The sequence below is a fragment of the Phascolarctos cinereus genome, unplaced genomic scaffold, assembly GCF_003287225.1.
Source record: "Phascolarctos cinereus isolate Bilbo 61053 unplaced genomic scaffold, phaCin_HiC Scaffold_5;HRSCAF=322, whole genome shotgun sequence".
Lineage (NCBI taxonomy): Eukaryota > Metazoa > Chordata > Mammalia > Diprotodontia > Phascolarctidae > Phascolarctos > Phascolarctos cinereus.
The window spans coordinates 306,588,553-306,610,181 of record NW_027555958.1 but is presented as its reverse complement, the minus strand read 5'-3'; the positions used below and the strand labels follow the sequence as shown (position 1 = coordinate 306,610,181).

At 41.0% G+C, this 21,629-nt stretch overlaps 2 protein-coding genes across 11 annotated transcripts in view; one reads left to right on the top strand and one right to left on the bottom strand.

Moving 5' to 3' along the window:
• UTP18 (UTP18 small subunit processome component) overlaps positions 1 to 12,159 on the bottom strand; it is a 44,103-nt gene extending 31,944 nt beyond the window's left edge. Inside the window, exons 1-7 of one of the 2 annotated variants that reach the window (XM_020972586.2) lie at positions 11,746 to 12,159; positions 5,371 to 5,483; positions 5,006 to 5,101; positions 3,191 to 3,258; positions 1,643 to 1,731; positions 578 to 703; positions 279 to 453 (exon numbers count right to left, since the gene is read on the bottom strand). In XM_020972586.2, coding sequence (XP_020828245.1) covers positions 279 to 453; positions 578 to 703; positions 1,643 to 1,731; positions 3,191 to 3,258; positions 5,006 to 5,101; positions 5,371 to 5,483; positions 11,746 to 12,084 — 1,006 coding nt within the window. In that variant the 5' untranslated portion in view covers positions 12,085 to 12,159. Of the gene's footprint in view, positions 1 to 278; positions 454 to 577; positions 704 to 1,642; positions 1,732 to 3,190; positions 3,259 to 5,005; positions 5,102 to 5,370; positions 5,484 to 11,727 lie in introns of both variants that reach the window. The other variant, XM_020972585.2, reaches the window with a different exon arrangement.
• Positions 12,160 to 12,247: 88 nt separating this feature from the next.
• Positions 12,248 to 21,629, top strand: part of MBTD1 (mbt domain containing 1) — a 78,929-nt gene continuing 69,547 nt past the window's right edge. For 4 of the 9 annotated variants that reach the window (XM_078156073.1, XM_078156077.1, XM_020972580.2 and 1 more), the window contains exon 1: positions 12,553 to 12,836. In XM_078156073.1, the coding sequence (XP_078012199.1) occupies positions 12,816 to 12,836 (21 nt within the window). In that variant the 5' untranslated portion in view covers positions 12,553 to 12,815. Of the gene's footprint in view, positions 12,471 to 12,552; positions 12,837 to 21,629 lie in introns of those variants that run through there. The other 5 variants (XM_020972583.2, XM_078156076.1, XM_078156079.1 and 2 more) reach the window with 3 other exon arrangements.

Sequence of the window (21,629 nt, the reverse complement as noted above, 5' to 3'; positions counted from 1 at the left end):
GATTCCAAATCTTCCTGACTCTAAGGTCAGCAGCGGTTCTCTATCCACTATGCTGTGGCACTTCTCATTAGCAAAATAATCAAAAAACCAATGGATTCAACAACATGGTGCAAAATTGGAGCTAGTCACTAAACTATACTTCAAACATCGGACAACACCAAATTAACCACCTAGGATATTTCAGGAAGCCCGAGGAAAAGTGGTTACAAAGACCTTAACTCAATTCACACTAATCTCAAAAGAAACAAACATGGCAAACTGTTCCCTGAAAACCTTACCCCTTACTTGATGCACAGGAATTACATTTCCACCCATCATGTCGTATACATAAAGTATCTTGCTCAGATTGCTTGTGGCTAGTACTTCCTCTCCATTGGCACTGAAACGGGCCCTATAGACAGGAAACTGTTCTAAATAGATGCTCTGGATTTTAGGATTCGTTTCTCCATCAACCTGTTAAGAAAGTACAGAATAATTCCTCTGGTTATTACGACGTCCTCACCTCTCCTCCTAATTACATGCAACTTAGTTCTTGTGCCATTACCACCATTTAGTCCCCATAAAAGTAAATGCATGCCTGAAACAGGGATACAGCATTATCCAACCCAGCAACCATAATAACTTGAGCAGAAGGGTGGAACTGCACTGACGAGATCTTAGCAGAAGAAGGACGCTCAGCATTCGCATTCAAGCAACTCTTCATCTGCGGAGGAGGAAAAAGATGAACATGATATGTTTAACACAATTACACGAAGAAGAAATCAGTGGCTAGTTAACCAAGACTATCTAAGTTTCCAACAGTGAATCCCCAGCTTTACAAAAACTGGGAATTTAATGCTTATTGGACTGAATCATACAAAGGGTTTTTTTACTTACTTCAGAGGAACAAAACATCTTTTGCGTGTAAATAGCGGGGGAAGAGAAGACCCAAGAGACTAAGAAATGACACTTGGATTCTAGTCCTGGCTCCCAGGTAGTAGCTTGTGGGACCTGAGCCAAGTCACAACTGCTTTGGGCCTTGGTTTCCTCTTCTACAAATTGTGTCCACGTGTTGGGGGTGCGGGAACAGGGGACAAATCGTTTGGACACCCTTCAACATTTTTATGTGAGTGGTAAAATTTGGTCTGTATCTTGGTGCTTTGTTATAATCCTACTCTTTTTCCTTATCCCTAACATACCCTTTTTATTGAGAGGAAAAGGTAGTTGTTTAGTTAGGCACAAAGAGCCAAGAAAAAAATATCTAGGATTCCCAATTCCCAGGGTCCTAGAGCTTGACAATACTTCCTAGCCAGATCCCTTTAAAATTACACAGCCTAATATGGAAAAAGAAAATTCACAAATATTACATATATACATATATAGAGAGTGTGTGTGTATGTGAAAATATATGTAATAAAATAATATATATATGCAGAATAAAATATGTGATACATATTTTATATATTATTTGTATTTATTTATAGGTAGAAAACCTGTCCAACACCAAGGATGGAGTGATATTTCTATAGTGTATCTCTATACTCAGGAACTAGAATTAAACTAAAGTAACATGAACCTGCTCAGGATACTAAGAACTTATGGTACCATATGGGATTTGTACAGAGAACATAAAAGCTCATTAAATCAATATTCACTCTCTCACCTGTAGGATTCCACGTGGTAGAGATGCTGATGTGGATATAAAATTTCCTGTCCTTTTCAAAAGGTCATCTTCATCCTCATCACTTTCATCTAAAACAAACAAATGCATCAACAACCATAGGAAAAATACGTACAAATCACTAATAAAAAGAAGCGCAAACTAAATCAACTGCAGTTCTAGTTCACACTTGGCAAAGATGAGAAAAAGGGAAAAAAAACTGTCAAAGGGACTATGGGACTACACTCTCACTCCACGGTTGGTGGAGCTATGAATGGTTAGTCATTCTCGAAAGCAATTTGGAGCTATACATAAAAAAGTTACTAAACTAGGACCCAGCAATACTAGACAAAAAGGGAAAGGACTCATACGCAAAATATTTTTATCAGCATTTTTTGTGATAGCAAAGAATTGGAAATAAAGTAGGTGCCTATCTGAAATGGCTGAATAAATTATGACATATAAATATAATGGAATATTACTGAAACATAAAAAGTGATAAAAGGGAGAAATTCAGAGAAATATGGGCAGAATTATATGAACTGATGCTGAGTGAAGTGAACAGAACCAGGAAAATAATATATACTATTGTCTATAATATTATAAAGGAAAACAACTTTGAAAGACTTAAAGAAATCTGATCAATGCAGTGAGCAACAGTAACTACAGAAGACTGATGATGAATTGAGCTGCCTTTTACTGAAGGTGGTGAACTACAGAAAAGTGCAAAATTCAACAGGTTTTCAGACTCAACACGTGAATTTTTTTGTTACAAGGAAGGCGTAGAGTTATCAAAAAAAGACAAAAAGGTGCTAATGAAGCATTTTTTAAATAAACAAAAGACAGTAGAAGGAAGTTCAAAAGAAGAGTAAAACAAGCAAGGACAGTTTTAGTACTACGGTGTTAAATAAATACTTTTATTTAAAAAAACAAGCTGTATGTAAAAGAGTCATGGTTTCCATATAATCCTTTTTCCTGTTCTTTGTATGTGGAAATGTGCATGTTTGTTAATGTTTGTCACATATAAGAAAATTCAATAAGGAAAGGAAATTTTGGGGAAAAATAAATCAAACAAGTCCCATAGGTGATTTTTTTCCCCCAACGAATAATATACTTGCCTGCAACAACCCCAAATTTATATATTTTCTCCTTTTTAAAACTAAAATGGGAGTGGAGCTAATTCAAATTAAAAAAAAAAGACACTAAGTTGAAACTCACATGGCCAACATTCAATTCTTACACTTTCAAATGAGAGAATGAAGATTCAAGAAGATTATGCAAGAAAAGGATAAATGAACCTAATCAGATTATCTGTTTCTCCACTACATTTCAGGTCTTCCTCACTCTTAGGTTTTAAAAAAATCTAATATAAAATTGCAAGATGAGGGTATACCTACTTGAAAGTTATTTATATTAAAAAAAAAATCCTAGTTTAGTTGACTATGTGCTCGATACAAGTCAATGATGCATTGTGCCTTCTACAAGTATTTTTTTTTTTAGACTAAATACTGGGCTTCATGAATATGAAGTAACAAGAGAAGTAATGGTTACCTTCTGAATGCATCTTCTTCCCGCTCATCTCTGCCCAGGCAGGTGTTCCACCCATTGCATGCTGAAATCTAAAAGAACAACAAGAGGTACATTTTCTTGGTACTTATTTTGATTTGTTTTTAATACTTACTAGCATGTATAACAGGTACTTAATTGGGTATAGGAAGCGAACTACTCCATGAATTTATAACAAGAAGGGCTACTATTTTTAAATAATATCATCTCATATAATACTATCAGTATATATCTTATTATATGATTTAGAGCTGGAAAGTGATCTTAGAAACTAGCTAGTCAAATCCTCTAATTTTATATAAAGGAAAAGCATCCATAAAGATGAAGCAATCTGCCAAAGATCACAATGCCAGTCAAAAGGAATGCCAGGATTTAAAGTGAAGTCTTCTAATTTCTAAATTCATTGCCATTTCTAGATGTATGGCTTCTTTTCTTGTTCTACCAAAATATGAAACCTCTGTAGTTCACTCCTTCCTCACCATAAAAAAAAAAACCACCTTGAACTTTCTGTAATATACCTCCTATTAATTCTTTACTGTTCAATAGCATACTAGTCTACTATTTTTCCTTATTAGTTCATGTCAAAACATCCAAGACTGCAGGAATTAACATTTCTGCAGAACATTATGTCAAATATAAAGCTGGAAAGGACTTTAAGTGCAGAGAAGCCTTTGAAGGATGATAAGACTACAATGTATATGAAACACTATGAAAAAAACCCTGCCACTTAGATGAGGGTTTTGTTCCCACTTCTATTTTTAAATCTAAACATTGTTTGTGTTAAGACAACCTGGGGTTTTGTTTAATAATTTAATAACTATATTTCCATATAAATGGGTTTTTTTGCAGTCCTGTACATCTTATCTTACGCATTTAAAAAACATTCTTAGGGGCAGCTAGGTGGCGAAGTAGATAGAGCACCAGCCCTGGAGTCAGGAGGACTTGAGGTCAAATCCGGCCTCAAGTCACTTGACAACTTACTAGCTGTGAGACCCTGGGCAAGTCACTTAACCCCACTGCCTAGCTTAAAAAAAAATTACTTATAGTATTGCTTCCTGAAAGTTTTCTCTCTTTGTGACTGTTTCTCAGTGCATCTAATTCTCAATTAGTTCTCTATTCCTTTCCTATAGTTTACTTCTCTCTCCCTTCTTCATCCTATACCCTGCCATTTCCCTTAACTCATTCATCGTAAGCATAAAAGTCCACAATGGACACCGTAGATGGCCAAAATATAGGACATTCCCTTCTCATTGTCATTTATTTAACTGTTTCTGTTTAAAATAAAAGTCACATGTATTTATATTTCTCTTTAACTAAAATGAAATTAGTTTTTACTTATATGCACTTTGATTGTTCTTGGGGAATCAATGGCCAATAGAATAAAAAAATCTTTCCTACCATTGAGTCTATGACTCATAGTATAGAGCCCTCTGAGGGTAACAATTCAGTTATCCAAGTGCTCTAAGATTTGCAAAGCACTTTCCTTAACGACACTAGGGTAGATGTTATAAGTACTACTGTTTCCATTTACCAAATTAGGAAAATGAGTAAGACTCAGTGGGGTTAACCGACTTGTCCAAGGTCAAACAGTTTGTCAGCTGGCATTCAAATGCAAGTCTTGCCTAATCCAACACTTTCTGCATTGTTACCATTGATGTTCTATGGAACATACAATTTCTAACAGGAAAATACACCATTTAAATAAGTCTACTATAGCCAATAACCTTTCATTTATCATCAAAAGACTGACATTTTCAAAACATATTACTAGCTATAGGTAAATCACACAGAAATACTTACTCTTCTTTAAGTCTCCTTTGGAGTTTGTCTTTAGGGAGTTTCTTTTCTCCTGCATTTTTTATCATATTTTTCCGAAATCGATGAGTCATGTCAATTCTATAGAAACAGGATAGCATTATCCAAAACTTCAACGTATTTACTGCCTTTTATTTTTGAAACATATCACTGTTTAAAGTCCTAGATTCCACACACAATTCCTCTCACTGATTAAATCACATAGACTTTTCTGCAGTATCTGATAATTATAATTACAAATATATTATCTATTTTAACCCATGGGAAACTAATATTTCAAATACCAATTTATTCATCTAGTGTACAAAGGAATTTCTGTTTCTAGAAATGAATGTATATTCTCAACTTACTCTTCTTCATCTTCATCTTCAGTATCCACCCAAGCTGGCTTCTTTTTGGAAGGAATATCATTTCTTGCTTCATTTTCCACTTCTGAATCACTAGAGTCTTCATGGATACTACCCTAAAGTATAACAAGAATCAATTTAACCCACACTGATTACGTATCATCTTCTGTGAAAGGCAACATAGCAAGGCTGATAAAAAGCCAGACCTGGGAGTAAGGAAAGCAGCCTGGCACAATGGAAAGATCACTGGCTCTGCAGCCTGAGGCCAAGGGCTCCAAACTTGTGTGCCTCACTTTCCTCATGTGCAAATTTTTGATCCAATGATTCTTTGGTATTTATAAACTGACACATAACTTTTATGTGATGATAAGCACGTCACTTCTCAGAAGCCTAGGAAATGCTCTAAGATTCTATAGAGTACACAGGTCTGACCACGTTGCCCCCTACTCGATAAACTCCAGTGGCTCCCCACTACCTCCAGGAGCAAACACAAAGGTCTCTGGCTGCCACTTAAAGCCCTTTATAACCCAGCCTCTTCCAATCTCTTTAGTCTTTTTACACGTCTGGATGTTGCCGTTCCTCATACAGGACCCTCCATCTCCAGATTCTGCCTTTTCACTGGCTGTTCTCCATGCCTGAATGCTCTCCCTATTCACCTCCATTTAATGGATTCCTCCCAGACTCAGCTCAAATCCCATTTTCTACAAGAGACTTTTCACATTCTCCTTTCTTGCCTCTTAGTGCCTCTTCCCCCAGATATTATCTTCCATTTACTCTACATACGCATTGTATATGCATTTACATTAGAATTTGAGTTCCTTAAGAGTCAAGGACTATGTTTTTGCCTTTGTGTCCCCAGCACTTAGCACAATGCCTGGACATATAAGTATTTAATAAATGCATGTCATCCAGTAAATAAGCATGACCTGCCCTTCTCTCCACTCCCAACTCCTATAAAAAAAGCTAGGGAACTGAGATAGAAAGACGGATATGACCCTGCTTTCAAGAAATCTACAATCTAATAAGGGAAAGAGAACAGGGACTAGATAGGGACTGGTTCTATCATTTCACAACTACAGTATGGGTAATTCTCTGCTAAGGAAACTTTCTATCAATGCAGGCTTCTGGGAAACTTAATAGAGCCCCGAGATGTTAAGTAATTTGCCCAGCAACTGTAAGCTAGGTCTTCTTTCTGGCTTCAAGGCCAGCTCTCTATTTACTACACCATTATGTCCCTTGCCCCTCTAAGGGAAGAAAGCTTTGTATACAATAATTATAAATCAAGGGGGAATAAAATAAATGCAAAAAAAAGGTCCAGGAGACAGATTTCTCCAAAAGTGCAAATACAATCAAGTTTTCCCTTCTTTCTACACAATGGATGTAGAATGCTTTGAGTGCAACCCCTTCTGATGAAGTAAAGGATGGAATGTCAGTGACAGGAAGTTCTACAAGAAACAGCAGAAAATGAAAAGGCTCAAAAAGACCAGCAGAGGGCCCTGGACAGGAAAAGAAAAATGGGGCTGCCAAGGTGAGAAGGTCAGAAAACAGAATGAAAAGGATCACACAGGAGAACAACAAAAAGTGAGTAAAAACTAAAGAAAGTAAGAGACACAGGGCAAAAATTAACAAGAAAACCAAAGGCAGGGAAAATGATAGGGTTAAAGAACAGAAAACATTCATATATAATAATTTCAATAAATGCTTGAGCGCCACAAATTGTGCTAGGTGCTTGAAGAGACACAAAGAAAAACAGGGCTCCCTGACATTAAGGGGCTTACAATCTAATATTGGAGAAGAGATACAACCAGATAATTCCTGCTCCACATCCATAGCAATACCACTTCTCTAGCCATGTAACTACTTAGGATATTTCACATCAGAGCCCACTTCATTCTTAACTTTGTAATTCTCAATTCTTCCCTCAGGAGAAATCTATCATACAAAATACACACCAAGGAAACAAGCCTCACACTTGCCCTCAATTCCATGCTGTAAGAGCATGTAAGGAATCCCCTCAGCTCCTCAGGACCAATCTCTTTCAGAGCATTGAAAACTGCTCCGTCTCTACCATTCTCCTAAGGTCAGAAGCTAATCATCTCTGAGTCTTTCCACTACATCTCCTACATAAAATTTCATCAAATTTCACCATTTTTTCCTTGGAAACACACATCTCCTACTGGGCTATTCTCCATTCCCACTGCCACTAGTGTAGACTACCTCATGCCAGGTTTAGTGCTAGTCTCTTAACTGGTTTCCCAGACATCCTGCTACCAGTCTCTGCCCTGTGATTCTGCAGATCACAGCCAATTTAATCATGTCAATTTCTCCTATTTAAGAGCCTGAAACAAATTTCCAAACTCCTCTGCCAGGTCTTAATGAAATTTCATTATCTGGCTTTATTTTATCTATCCAATTATATTTCCTCCTAAACCCCAACACCACCCTCTGGCTGAAGTCCTCACCGGACCTACCATATGCCATGATCTTTCCACAAACCTGCTGCTCTCCCACCTCCACACCTTGTGCTTCCTTCCACAAGATATTCTGAACTCCCTCCTCCAGAAAACCTTTTAGACCAATGGTCACCAAACATTTTGATCAAACACCCCTGACAATAAAAAAAAATTGCAATGCATTTCTATTATGTATATTAACTTGTTTATAATTTATACATGTACCACTGTACTAATAACTATGTACCTCACAAAACTTAAACTAAAAGAGAACTTAAATAAGGAAGAAATAAAGATGAAATAATATTTGATCCTAGTGTTAATAGGAAGCCACTAGAGTTTACTGAGTAGGGAAATGTCATATTCAGACTCACACTTTGGCATTTGTGTAGAAGATAGATTGGAGAGGGGAAGAAATTTGAGGGAGACCAATCAGAAGGTTATTGCAACTGTCTACGAGGGAGATGGTACAACTCTGAAATAGGATAGAAGCTGTTTTGAGTAAAGAGAACAGATTCAAGAGATTTTATGGAGGTAGCAACAACAAGATTTAACAACCGTTTGGTTAAATTGAGAGAAGGAATGAGAAGTTGAGAAGACAGGGGCAGCTAGGTGGCACAGTGGATAGAACTCTAGCCTTGGAGTCAGGAGGACCTGAGTTCAAATCCAGCCTCAGACACTTGATGCTTACTAGCTGTATGCCTATGGGCAAGTCACTTAACCCTGACTGCTTTACAAAAAAAAGAGAAAGAAAAGTTAAGAAGATGGATGACAATAAAAAAAAAGGTGGGGAAAATAAAAAGAAAGAGAAGTTCAGAAGATAGATAGATTTGGGGGGAAAAGTAATGGATTATTTTGGACATGTTGAGTTTGAGATGCTCGCGGGACTTCCAGTTCAAAATGTCTTAATAAGCAGGTACTGAAATGGGCCTGGCATACAGCAAAGAAATTATTAGTGTATAGATCTGGGAGTCACTGGCATAAAAATGATAACCAAACCCATGGGAGAGACTGCATACAGAGAGAAGAGGATCCAGGACAGAACTACGGGGGACACTCAAGTTAGAAGACAAGATATGGATAATAATCCATCAAGGGAACTGAAGAGTGACCAGAAAATTGAGAGAATCAAGGGATTAACAATAACAATACAAAAATGACCAAGTATTCAGGAACAAAAGGTGTTCAATAATATCAAATCTACCAATCAAGAAAGATGATGACTGAGAAAAGAAAATGGTTTGGCAATTAAGGTATCACTGAAGAGAACAATTTCAACTCAGTGAGGAATCAAGCATAAGGAAGAAGTTGAGAATCTGGGAGTCTGGAAGATGTAAATTTAGAAGAAGGATAATTTTTGGGGGGAAAGATAATATAATGGCAAATTATCCATGCCTTTCCTCCTATGTTACTCACTCTCCCAGCAAAAAATGAAGAGGGGTAAGGGGAGATATCTGGTTACACAGCTTCAGAAGCTGATGGGGCCTAGCTTAGGTTAAATTATAATCCCCAATGAAGGGAAGAAGCAGAGAAGGGGGAGTAGTGAGGGAAGTAGCACAGTTGTGTTGCAGCCAAGTCACTATTGACTACTGGAGGGAAGGAAGGATTCAATCCCTCTTCTCACCCTCTGACTGGCTGACTACCTACCCCTTGGGGTCAAGCCTGGTGCTCGTTGGAATAACTCTAGGCCTGCACTTTGAAATCACTCTTCTAGACTACAAAAGTACACAGATCTTTTTCCAAACTCCTATTACAGGTAGAATCTATCACAGTTCAGCAAAAAAATCACAGACTATTAGTGTCTCACCCTCCCATTAGCCAGAAGAAGAAATCTGACCTGCCCAGTTGTCAAGTGCCTTAACCAAAAGTGGCAGAGTTCATCTGAACAAGCATTTTAAGAGCAATATTATGTGCTACTTGCTGGGGATACAAAAATAAAAATGAAACAGTCCCACTCCTCAAAGAGCTTACATTCTACCTCAGAAAAATGAGTTATGTAAAATACTTAGAAAATACTTTCTATCAGGGCTCGACCCCAGGTTTCCTGACTGCCAATCTTTCCACTGCACAGTGCTACTTTCTAGAGGATAATTACCAATCAACAAATACCTATTTATTAAGCATTTATTCTTCAAAGAACTTAAGTTCTAATGGGGAAGACAACACATATACAAATATATGCATAACAGCACGGAAAACGAATACAGGGGAATAGGGGCTTCACATTTCCTCTCCTAAACAGAACAAAAGCTCTTTGAGGGCAAATCTCACAACCCATGGTTATCTTATAAGCAGCTGTGACATTAACTCTTGTGGAATTTAACTCATCCTTACCATCAACTTTTTGTTTGATCCTAGATGTATAGTAAGTCATTGAAGTTTACTGAGTAGGAGATGGGGGTGTAAGAATCTAAACCTGCTCTCTGGGAAAATCAATTTAGCAACTGAGTGGAGAATGGATTGTAGTAGACTTGAGACAGGGAGACCAACCAGTAAGCTACTGAAATGAGAAGATTAGAGCCTGTGGCAGCTGAGTGACTGTCAAGAAGGAAACATATGCAAGATATGCTGTGAAGGTTGAAATGTCTAGTCTTTGCAACAGACTGGATACATAGGGTAAGATGCAGGAGTTGAAGATGACACCAAGTTTGCAAAACTGGGTTATTAGGAAAACAGTGGTACCTTTGGCAGTAAGTGGAAGATTTGAAAGAGGGAAGAATTTTGGAAGAAAGGTAGTAAATTCTGTTTCAAGTATGAGATGTCTATAGGACATCCAGTTGGAGATATCCCATAGGAAGTCAATGTTGTGAGGCTGGAGGTCAAGGTTTGGGCTGGATAAACAGATCTGAGAATATCTTTATAGAGAAGATAACTAGATCACCAAGTGAAATAGTAGGGAGCAGGGTTTGGCAAACTAAGAGCTTGGCACTGTGCTAAACAGTGTCAGGTAGGAAGAGAATCAGGTGAGATAAATGTAAAAAATCTAGAGAGCAGTGGATATCCAGAACAGGGTGATCAGCAGGTTCAAAGCCCATAGAGTTCAATAAGGATTAAGAAAAAGAGATTAGATTAAGCAATTCAGAGAACATTGGTAACTTTGGAGAGAGCAGTTTCAGCTGAACGAAGAGGTTCAAAGCCAGACTTGGGGGAGAAGAGAGAACACAAAGTGGAAGCACATATTATAGACTATTATAAACCACTTTCTCAAGTTTTAACTAGGAATGCAATATAAGTAGCAGAGATGGTCCGAGCAACTAAGGGTTTTAAGGAAGAGGGAAACATGGTCTTGTTTCTAAACAGCAGCACATTACATTAGGAAAGACTGAAGATTAGTGAGAGTGGGGATAATAGAAGGAAATAGAAGAGGCAATTGCTGTAAAAGGCAATTGAGGTTGCAAATAGAGGAGGCTTCTTGGTCAAGGGCTTTTAGCGAAAAAAAGATGAAGAAGGAGATAATGGGCGCAGACATCCGCATCCGAGAGATTGGAAATGAGGCAGTGGGGAAAAGAGAAAGTTTTCTGCAAAGCAAGGCCCTCCACTTCCAGGGTGGAAGGAGGAGGAAGAGTCATGGGAGGCTTGAGGAAAGATGAAAAGGTTTGGGAAGGCCATGAAGCATCTGTAAAAAGATTGCCTTGATCCAGAAACTGCCCGGGGAAGAATTTGTAACAAACTGGTGTTGGACTCAGAGTGCAAAGTTTCCTGATTTTCTCTAGCTTCCTTCGGCAGAACGCGTGTGGAAATCGAAGGCTGATGGTGGGAGTGACCCGAGGCTGCGGCAAAATACGAGCGCCGCGTGAAGTTCATCATGTCCACCAAGGGATGGGGTTGGGGACCGGAGGGAAATGTGGCCACTGCAGGGACATCCACTCCGTCCCCCCACGGAGGGGGGCCAGCCTCCCTGACTCACCCGGTGGGGCTCGCTCACCCTGGGGCCCCGCAGCCGCCCCAGCAACAGGTCCTCCTCGTCCACGGCGTCATCGCCGAACACCAGCTCCTCCAGGCACCGCTCCACCTCCGGCTTGTCGGCGCCCAGGGCCAGGCGGTGCAATTGCTGGAGCCGCTCCTGCTCGTCCACCGAGGAGCTGGGGCCAGGCCCGCCATCTGGCCGGGGAAAGATCTTTTTCCGGACCGAGTGAGCTGATTTAGCGACCTCTCGACTCCGACCACGACCCCGGCCCCGGCCCCCGCCCCGACCCCGGCGCAGGCTCCCTCCCCGGTTCCAGCCACGGCCGCGCTTGGACACCACACTCCTATCCGGCGGCATGGCTCAGCCGGGGACTCTCAAAGAGAGAGAGAAGACACTTCAATACGCAAGCTCAGCATAGCCTCTATTTCCGCCGCGCGGAGGCTGATGGGATGTGCTTGGTCCCTTCGCACGTGACCCAACACTCTTTCCCTACGTAACCTCCCCCTCCCCTCGCGAGCCCCTCCCCACGTGACACTCCCTTAGTACGACTTCATCCCAACGGACGTAGGGGGAACAATGTCGAAATGGTTTTGATTGACGCACCCTACGAATCCAAGCTACAAAACAGAGAACTGGACGAAAAAGAAATGGGTAAACGTGTTTTAATGTCCACGTGCCCAACGCTCGGCGTGATTTGGTTGCTCGGCTTAACCCCAGCTTAGCGACTCTCCAACCTCCTCCAGGTTGGTAGCGCCGGGAGAGTACGGGGGGGGGGGGGGGGGGGGTGTCTAGGGTCTAGTACGGGAAGGGAGGGAGGGCAAGGGGGAAGTGGGCCAATCGGGCCACGGGTCACGGCGCAGGCGCGCTCGGCAGGGAGGGCTATGTTAATGTTGTTGATATCTTGGGGCCACCCGAGTTAAAAGAGGTAGGGGTAAAATCTTGGGGTCACCGGAGCTGCCACGACGAGTCTGGGTTGAGGCGGGAGCCCTCCTGCAGCTGCTGCCCCAGGGAGAGGCGCCAGCCCCCGCCGCGGTGAGGGGGCTCGGTGGACCTGGGGAGCACAGCCCGCCTCTGCCCATGAGGCCCTGATGGAAAACACAAAGGATCTGGTGAGAGCGGAACGCGGCGGCGGCTTTGTGTGGAAGCGGACGGGGTTGGGTGCGCGGCGGCCCGCAGCAGCCCCCCGACGGGGCCCCCTCCGCCCTCTCGGCTCTCCCCTCACCTGCTCCAAGGGCCGTTAACGGCTCCCTGGAGCCGCCCCCTTCCCCAGGAAGAAACAGCCTGGGAAAAGTTTGCTTCTGCGGCTGCGCCGGGGGCAGGGGGGTAGCTTCGGCCGAGACCAAGCTCTCTGCCCGGCCGCAGCTTGGAAGCCATCTCCGCCCACCCCCCAACTCCCCACCATCTAGGGCTGCGGGATGGCCAGCACGTGGTGGTGGAAACATATCAAGGGGGCGGGGTGCGGCGTGGGAACCAGGGCATCTCCCACCTCCGGGTATTGCCCGAGTCCCCTGGGAAGGCCGGGGGGGGGGGGAAGAGGTGAGGAGGAGGTGTGTGGGGTAGACCAGGCTTCTCCCTGGGGCTTGTCAAGCCTTAGGTTTCACGCGTGTCCTCGTCCCGTCCCCCGCTGACCTAGATTCCACTGAGTTGGCGAGAATTAATGGGGCTGGGGCGGGGGGGGGCGGAGTGGGTGGAAAACTCAGTCGTCAGTCAATAAAACATTTGTTAAGAACCTACTGTGTGCCAGGTCCTGTGCTAAGCACTGGGAATAAAGAAAGCCAAAAAGCAATTCTAGCTTTCAAGGAGCGTATAGTCTGAGGAAGAAAACAGCATGCAAGCAGCTGTGTGTAAATATGATCAATTGAATACAACATCAATTGAAAATAATCTCAGAGAGAAGGCACTAGAGTTAAGAGAAAGAGAAACGTGAAAAGCAAGCAGACATAGTTAAAGGAAAACTTTGCTGGGTCCTTTGGGTTCCAGGCTTCTCAAGGAAGAAGGATTTTGTTGTTTTGTGGGAAACATACAAGCCTCAGGAGAATACTTGCAATCCTCTTCTGAGGTGGTGTTTCCCAGATCTTACTTCCTCCCCATTTTTCACCCACAAAACACAAATACTTGTTGCCTGTCATTTTTCTTAATCTCTTTGCTTTCTAAGAAATCCATCCTATTCAAAGGTAGGGGACTGACTAGACCAAAAAACTGCCCTCCTCAGAAGAAATTAGTTAATCTGCTTTCTTAATGTGGCTCTGCCCAGGTTCTTCAGAGTAAGAGTAGGAATACAAGTTTTTAAAATCTTTCCCCCCACCGCAAACACTTTCTCCCAACATTTTACTATTTGCAAAGTGACTTTTAATGATCTTCACAGCAAGCTAGAATATTTGCAGAACAACCTTTAATGTTCTTCATAGTAAGTTAGCAGAACTGCTTTTAATGATATTCCAGGAAGCAAGGTAGAGTATTTACCATTTTATATATTAATTCAGTCAAAAGAGCTCTAATTTGTTGTTTTTCATATAAGAATTTTCTCTTAGTGAATAGTGTTGTCTCTAAAGTCAAATCATTTCACCCAAAATAGGGGTGGTAGCTGCTATATAGAATGCTTCAGTAGATTTTCTCTTCCCAATTTGAAAGTATGGAAGAAATCTGAACATGTACATATGAGATATTTGTTTGCTAGTATCTTGTTGGGAGACATTTCTATGGAAACTTCTAGTTTGGAATTTTCATACCTTAAAATATCCCTAAAGTTTTAAGTTATGTTGAATTCTAGGGTGTTTTCCTGCTTGCTTTTAAGGTGAACTGTGAGAACTTAAGGTAATTGACTTACTAGACAAGAAAAACTGGTTTGATACATATTACAGAAAGTAGTGCTTCGCTTGTGTTTTTCCCTCACACTTGGGTTATATATTGGCCGTAGCTTTGGTGAGTATTTAATTGTTTCTGCCCCTTCAGTTTCATCTAGAAAATTTACAAGCTGTGGTCTTCATTTCTTAATGATTTTAAAACTACATAGTATATTGGTTTAAAAGCTAATACTAGCTTTAGTTTAGAGGGAAACAGTTCCATGTAACATAAATACAGAATAGTTCAGTGAATGAATGAAAGAGTGTTAAGCCGTAGGGATACAAGTAAAAAAAAAGCAAGACTGCCCCTACCCTCAAGGAGCTCACATTCTAATGGAGAAAATGACATATACGAGACACTTCTACTGCAGATCAGATGCAGTAGCCCAGGGATCTTAATGGTATAGTAGCAAAGCAGATGGTAGTGTATCTTTAGCATTATGGCCATTGATAAAATTTTATTAGTGCCAAAAACTTTGATGTTGAAACCTTCCTTTGAGGGCTTTTAATAGCTGTGGTTGCTTAGTAGGCAGAGGCTGGAGCAGTTGCCAGGTGTGTTCCTCACAAAGTGCCCTGGACTTAAGTTGGGGTGGGGGGGGGGCCACTGCTATCCCTCTAACTCTTGGGCACAGGATCCTAGGCTGCCTTCAGCAGTGTCCAAGACAAAGTACTAGTTGAGGTAGTAGGTGGTAACTCCCCTGGATAGTAGCTTCTGGGCAGGACTGGGGGGGGGGGGCACACAATTATTCCCGGGTCTCCTTGGCAATTGAAAGGCATTCCTCAGTAGAGGAAACAACTAAATTCTTATAGGGAGCATATCACTATAATGGGAATTTTGGTTCCATAACTTTTTTAGCTAGAAAATATTTGATTAGCTTTTGAAATTTGGTATTTTTATTTAAAATTTAGAGTGCTACTTCAGGAAAACCCAGAAAATTCATATTAATCACAAGGATTAAAGTCTGACAAGGACATAAAACATTAGTTTAACTTGTTGCTGTTAACTGGAAAGCCTTGTGAGGATAAAAGGAAGATTAAAAAATACACAAATACCCCTCTACTTCCCCCACTCCCTGGCTTCTTTACCAAAAGCATAATTGCAAGAATAACTAATTATCACTTCAACATATGACTGGAATAAACCTCTGAGAATTTCTTTTTTTTTTTCTTTTTAATTTAGAAGTTTTTGCCTTATGTGCTGGAACCCACAAGAAATGAGACACAGTGGAATGAAAATCTATGTACAAGTTTCAGAAATAAAGTAAAATTCAGTTTGGGCAGGAACAGACTGGTCAATAGGAGGAACACTAGTCTAGAGATCAAGAGACCTGGATTCTATTCCTAGCTCTGTAGTTAACTAGCTGTATGCCTTGAATTGTATGTAAAAATAAAGGTATTGACTAGATGGTCCCTAATGCCCCTTCTAACTCTTGAGTTCTATAATTTTGTACTCTAGCTTGATAATTTAGCTCTGATTTCACTAAAATCTAAACTTTGCTCTAAAATGTGTGACTAGAATTCTGAAGTTGGAGTTTAAATTCTACTTCAGCTAGGTCACCCTGGTGAAGTCACTTAACTTCTCTGAAACAATTTCTTCATCTGTAAAATGGGGATTAAAGTACAATTGACCTCACAGGGTAGGTATGAGGCTCAAATGAACCCATGTATGTGAAGTGCTTTACAGAACTTAAAGTTCTCGGTAAAGGCAAGCTAGTGGTATTCCTGGGATCTGAGTTAGAAAGGACCTCGGGTTGCCTAATCTAACCCATACAGTAAGCTGGAATCCATTCTATAATATCTCTGACATAGGTAATCCAGTTGCTCTTTGAAAAACCTCCAAGATGAGGAGCCTGCTACCTTAAAAATCAGGTCATTGTACATTTGAACTGCCTAAAATGTTGAGCTTTTCCTTCTTATGACCTGAATTTTGCATCTCTGCAGTATCCACACACTGCTTCTAGTTCTGCCTTTCAGAGCCAATCAAGAAAATCCTGCTGTCATTCTACTGACAGCCCATCAACTATTAGAAGGCAGATTTTTGTGTCTCCCCTACTTCTTACCTCAAAGTTAAACATCCCCAGTTCTTCAACTGATTATCATATGACTTGGTTTCAAATTATCGTTCTTTGGGTCCAGTTATTTAGAAATTATTTTGGCAGGGGCTGGAGAGTGAAGAAAATGCATTTACTAAGTGCCTGTTATGTTAAGTACTGTGCTAAGTACTTTACAAAGATTTCATTTGATCTTCACAACCACCTTTGAATTAGTTGCTTTTATGATCACTCTTTTACAGTTGAGAAAACTGAAGAAGACAGGATAAGTGATTTACCCAAGATCACACAGTGTGAGGCTGGATTTGAACTCAGGTCTTTCTGACTCCAGGTTCAGTGCTCTTATCCACTGCAACTACCTAGCTGCCAGCAGTCAATAAGCATTTAATAAATGCCTAGTATCTACCAAACACCAAGGGTACAAAAGCAAAAATGAAATTGCCTTCAACATTCTGTTGGGAGACAACTTGTACGTAAGTATATACAAAACAAATACATGGCAATGGGGTGGAGGGGGAGGGAGAGTTTTGAGAGAAGTAGGGATTCTGAGACAGAAATGAGGAGGGACTACATTTCAGACCAATTGATTGCCTGCTTCCAGGAAACGTCAGGAAAGTCAGTTCTGTTAAACAATTGAGTTTGTGACAGGGAGTAAATAATAGATATAAGACTGGAAAGATTCAGATCAGGTTGTGAAGGGCTTTAAATGCCAAACAAAGGATTTTATGATCCTTGGGGTAATAGGGACCAACTAGAATTTATTGACCAGGGTGAGAAGAGACCAGTGCTTTAGAAAAATTGCTTTGGCACCTGGATAGAGGAAGAATTGAAGAAGGAAGAGAGCAATCTAGAGGGTATTTCAGTAGTCTAGAAGAAAGGTGATGAAGGCCTAAACTAGAGTGGTCATGTGAAAAGAAAGGAGGGTCTAAGTGAATGTGTGAGATGAGGAAAGATGAAGATTATAAGATGACTCCAAGGTTGCAAACCTGGGTGACTAGAAGGATGGTGATGCTCTCCACAGAAATAGGGAAGTTATGAAGAAGAATGGATTTGGGGAGAAAGATGATGAATTTTGTTTTTCACATCAGCCAGTTCTTTCAATATCCTGAGATATAATTCACCCAGACCTGTTGACTTGCCACTGCTGATAGTAGCTAGGTCTTTTCTTGCTGTCTCGTCATTTGTTATGAGTTTTAATTCTCTATTAACCATTTTCCCCTTTGTAGTTCTAGTCTCCTTGATGGAGAAAAAAAATAGTCGAATAATTCTGGATTCTCTGTTGTCTCGTCACAATTTCAGTCCTCATTCTTGATCTCTCAGCAATATTTGACATTATTGACCTTGTCCTCCAGAATACTGTCTCCAGTCTGGATTTTTGTGACACTGCTTTCCCTTGGTTTTCCTACCTGTCTGACCCATCTTACTCAGTGTTCTTTGCTGGATCCTTATCCATGTATCTTCTTCTAACTGTAAATGTATCCCAAGCCTCTGTCTTAGGCCTGTTGTCTTTCTCTTGATAATCTCATCAGATTCCAGGGGTTCAATTATCGCCTCTATGAAGATGACTTCCAGGTCTAGATGTCCAGCCCCAAGTCTCTCTCCTGAGTGCTAGTCTTCCATTATCTTTTTGACTTTTCAGACTAGCTATCCCACAGGTATTTGTGCCTGTATGAACAGAAGTTTATTCTTGAGAGATGAGGTGATCCAACTTGTCTTTTGTCTGAACTTTTCCCCAATTGAAAATATAAATAGAAGGGCAGCTAGGTGGCGCAGTGGATAGAGCTCTGGCCTTGGAGTCAGGAGGACCTGAGTTCAAATCCGACCTCAGACACTTGACACCTATTAGCTGCGTGACCCTGGGCAAGTCGCTTAACCCTGATTGCCTCACCAAAAAAGAAAAAAGAAAAAATATATAAATATACACTAAACTTTACCCAGAGTTCCCCCTCCCCTTCTACAGTCTCTTACAAACACTAGATTGGAATATTAATTTCTCTTTCCCCAGTTCACTCCTTATTGGTCAGTCAGGTCTAGAAAGCAGTTAAACAGTTCTCTTCATTGCTTGTCTTTGCCTTCTGTAGGATGAAATTATCAGCGAGGCAGCAACTTATTGACTGCTCTATTTTAGCAACAACAACAAAAAATCTAGCAGATGTCCAGGTAGTTAAAGTTGCCCTGGCCCAGTTTTGTGATCTGCTTTTTGAATAATTTTCCATTTTCTCTTTCTGCCTGGGAGGTCTCTCGTATGATCCCACGGACTTACTGCTTCTGTTTCTTTCACTCAGTCATTATACTCAATTTGTCAATCCTATTTCCACTTGGATTCTTAGATTTCAAGAAAGGAGTATGTTTTTTAATGAGGGTATCATTATATAGCAGAAAGGGCCCTGATTCACAGCATCTTGCATATATGTCCCATTCTGTCCTCTGACAATGCTACCACCCTGGTACAGGTCGTCATCACCTTACTCCTAAACTATTAGAATAGGAGGATGAGGAGGGAAGAGAATAAGCATCTTATATAGCGCCTGCTTCATGCCAGGCACTGTGATAAGTGCTTTAGAAATATTATGTCATTTGATCCTCACAACACCCTGGTATATAGATGTTGTTATTGTCCCTATTTTACAGCTGAGGAAATTGAGGTAAACAGTGGTTAAGTCACTTGCCCAGGGTGTTACAGTTACTAAGTATGTGAGGCTGGATTTGAATCAGGTATTCCAGACTCTAGGCCCAATGCTCTATCCACTGCACCCTATAGCTGCTTCTAGGAATGGCCTGCTGGTTGGCCAAGTCTCTCTACTATGATCATCCTCCACTCACCTGCCAAAATGATTTTCCCAAAGAGCAGGTCTGAACTTGTTACTCACCCCAACCCCCCTCAGTAAATTCCAGGGGCTCCTTATCACATGTAGGATGAAACATAAAATCCCTTGTTTAAACATTTAAAGCCCTTCACAACCTGACCTCTTCTTCCTTTTTCAGTCTTCTTTATACTTTACTCCCTTACACATACTCTAGAACCTGGTGATACAGGCCTTTTTGATATACTTTGTACAAAACACTCCATCTGTGAAGTTGGTGATGCTGTATTACTTGTCCCCCGTGCCTGGAAGGCTATCTCCTTATCTCTGCCTTTTTTGCTCTTCCTGGCTTTCTTCAAGACTCAACTTAAATGCCATCTTCTACAGGAGGCCTTTCCCACTCCTTCCCACCCCTAGTATCTTCCTTTTGGGATTACCTTCCGTTTTCACCATTTACATCTTGTATATAGCTAATTTTTTACATACTTTCCCCCCATTAGAGTATAAACCCCTTGAGAGCAGGTACTGTGATTTTCACCTCTCTTTGTATCCCCAGTGTTTAATATAATGCCTGGCACATAGCAAGCTCTTAAAAAATGCTTGTTGATGGATTATATAGTTCAAATCTACCTCCTTGTGTTATGATTTCAAATCTGCTTTGTTCCTCTGCTGTGTGACCATAAGTTCTTACTATCTCTCTTCCTATGAATTTCTCAGCCTCTTTAATCTTATTCTTAAGGTACAGTCTTTTACCTTGGTAGCTAAAGGTTCTGTGTGGACAGTTTTCTCTCCATCTGGGGGGGTGGGGCAGGGCACAGGCTTCCCCACCTCTCCACCCCTGCACTCCAGCCATTGTTCTTTTCCTCTTCATCACCAAGAACGTTTGACTCCACTCCTGGTGCCACCCTGAGCTCTGGAAAGTGAGCTTTCACCTTATCTTCCCAGGAACCAGGCCTTTGGATCACTTTTTCAGCCATTTCTAAACAAAGCTGCTACTCACTTGTCCTCGCCTTGTTCCTAGCTCCCATTTATACGGATATGGACTGTCTGACTCTTCTAGTATTTGTATCTCTAGTATTTAACACAGTGTTTGACACATAATAAGTACCTAATAAATGCTTGATCATTCATTTCACTTTCATTTCAAGACCCTCCTGATCAGATTCCTAAGCCTTTACATAATAATGCTCTTTTTGGTCTTTTAATGGACTCTTTACCCTGACATCTGTGAAAGACCTTGTCACACCAGTATGTCAAGCCCTGCCCTAGAAATCTAAATCCCTTTCCCCAGAAACTTCTCAACGACCTGTTCACATTTCATATCTTTCATTCTCTTCTGAAGCTCCTTCTTAAGCAGAAGTGATAACAAATAATACCTATTTTTTGATCCATTATTAGGAGACTTCTGCCAGTTTGCCTCAATATGGGAGAAAATCTAAAGAAATCCAGCTTTCCAACCACTTAACACCTCCTGCTTCCTCAGCTCTTCCCTCTTTTCTTTTCTGCGCCTTCCAGCCCCTCCCTGCCCCTCTAATGCTGACTCATTCTTCCCTCCAGATGCCCACAGTATGGCAGGCATTGCTTTGCTAGTTGCTTTTTTGTGTGCCTTGTATCTTATCTTCCTTTCCCTCCCTCCCCCCAGGTTGTATAAGTTCGTTAGAGTCAAGAAGAGTGTAACGTACTTCCTTGTGCCACTGATAGTGCTTAACATAGGCCAACGTGTCCAAGAATATGAGCCAGAAGGAAGCATGGAGCTAGAACCCCTTCATTTTTCAGAGGAAGAACCTGAGCCCAGACATGTAAAGAGCTTGAACGTGGGCCTCCTCCCTCAGTGCAGCGTTCATTCACTTACGCCATTCTCCTATGTGACTTGACCTTTAGACTCTCAAAGAACATTAACAGTTTTTGCTAGCTAGTAACTATTTATATATAAAAGGTGACTAGGAATTTATAAAACCATAGCTTCACTTATTGGCCGTGGTCATCGGATCTAAAATCCCACGTTTTACAGACAGAGTTGTCAGGTCCGGAGAACTCCAGTGACTTGGCTTTGGCCTTGCTAGCATAGCAGATTTAGGATATAAGCCCAGGGTTTCTCACTCAAATTCAGGGCTCTTTTCACTAGATGGTGCTAGCACTGTTGTTTAGTCTGAAATTAACAGTCTGTTTTTCTTAAATTTTCTGCTTGAGACTGTTAAGAGCCC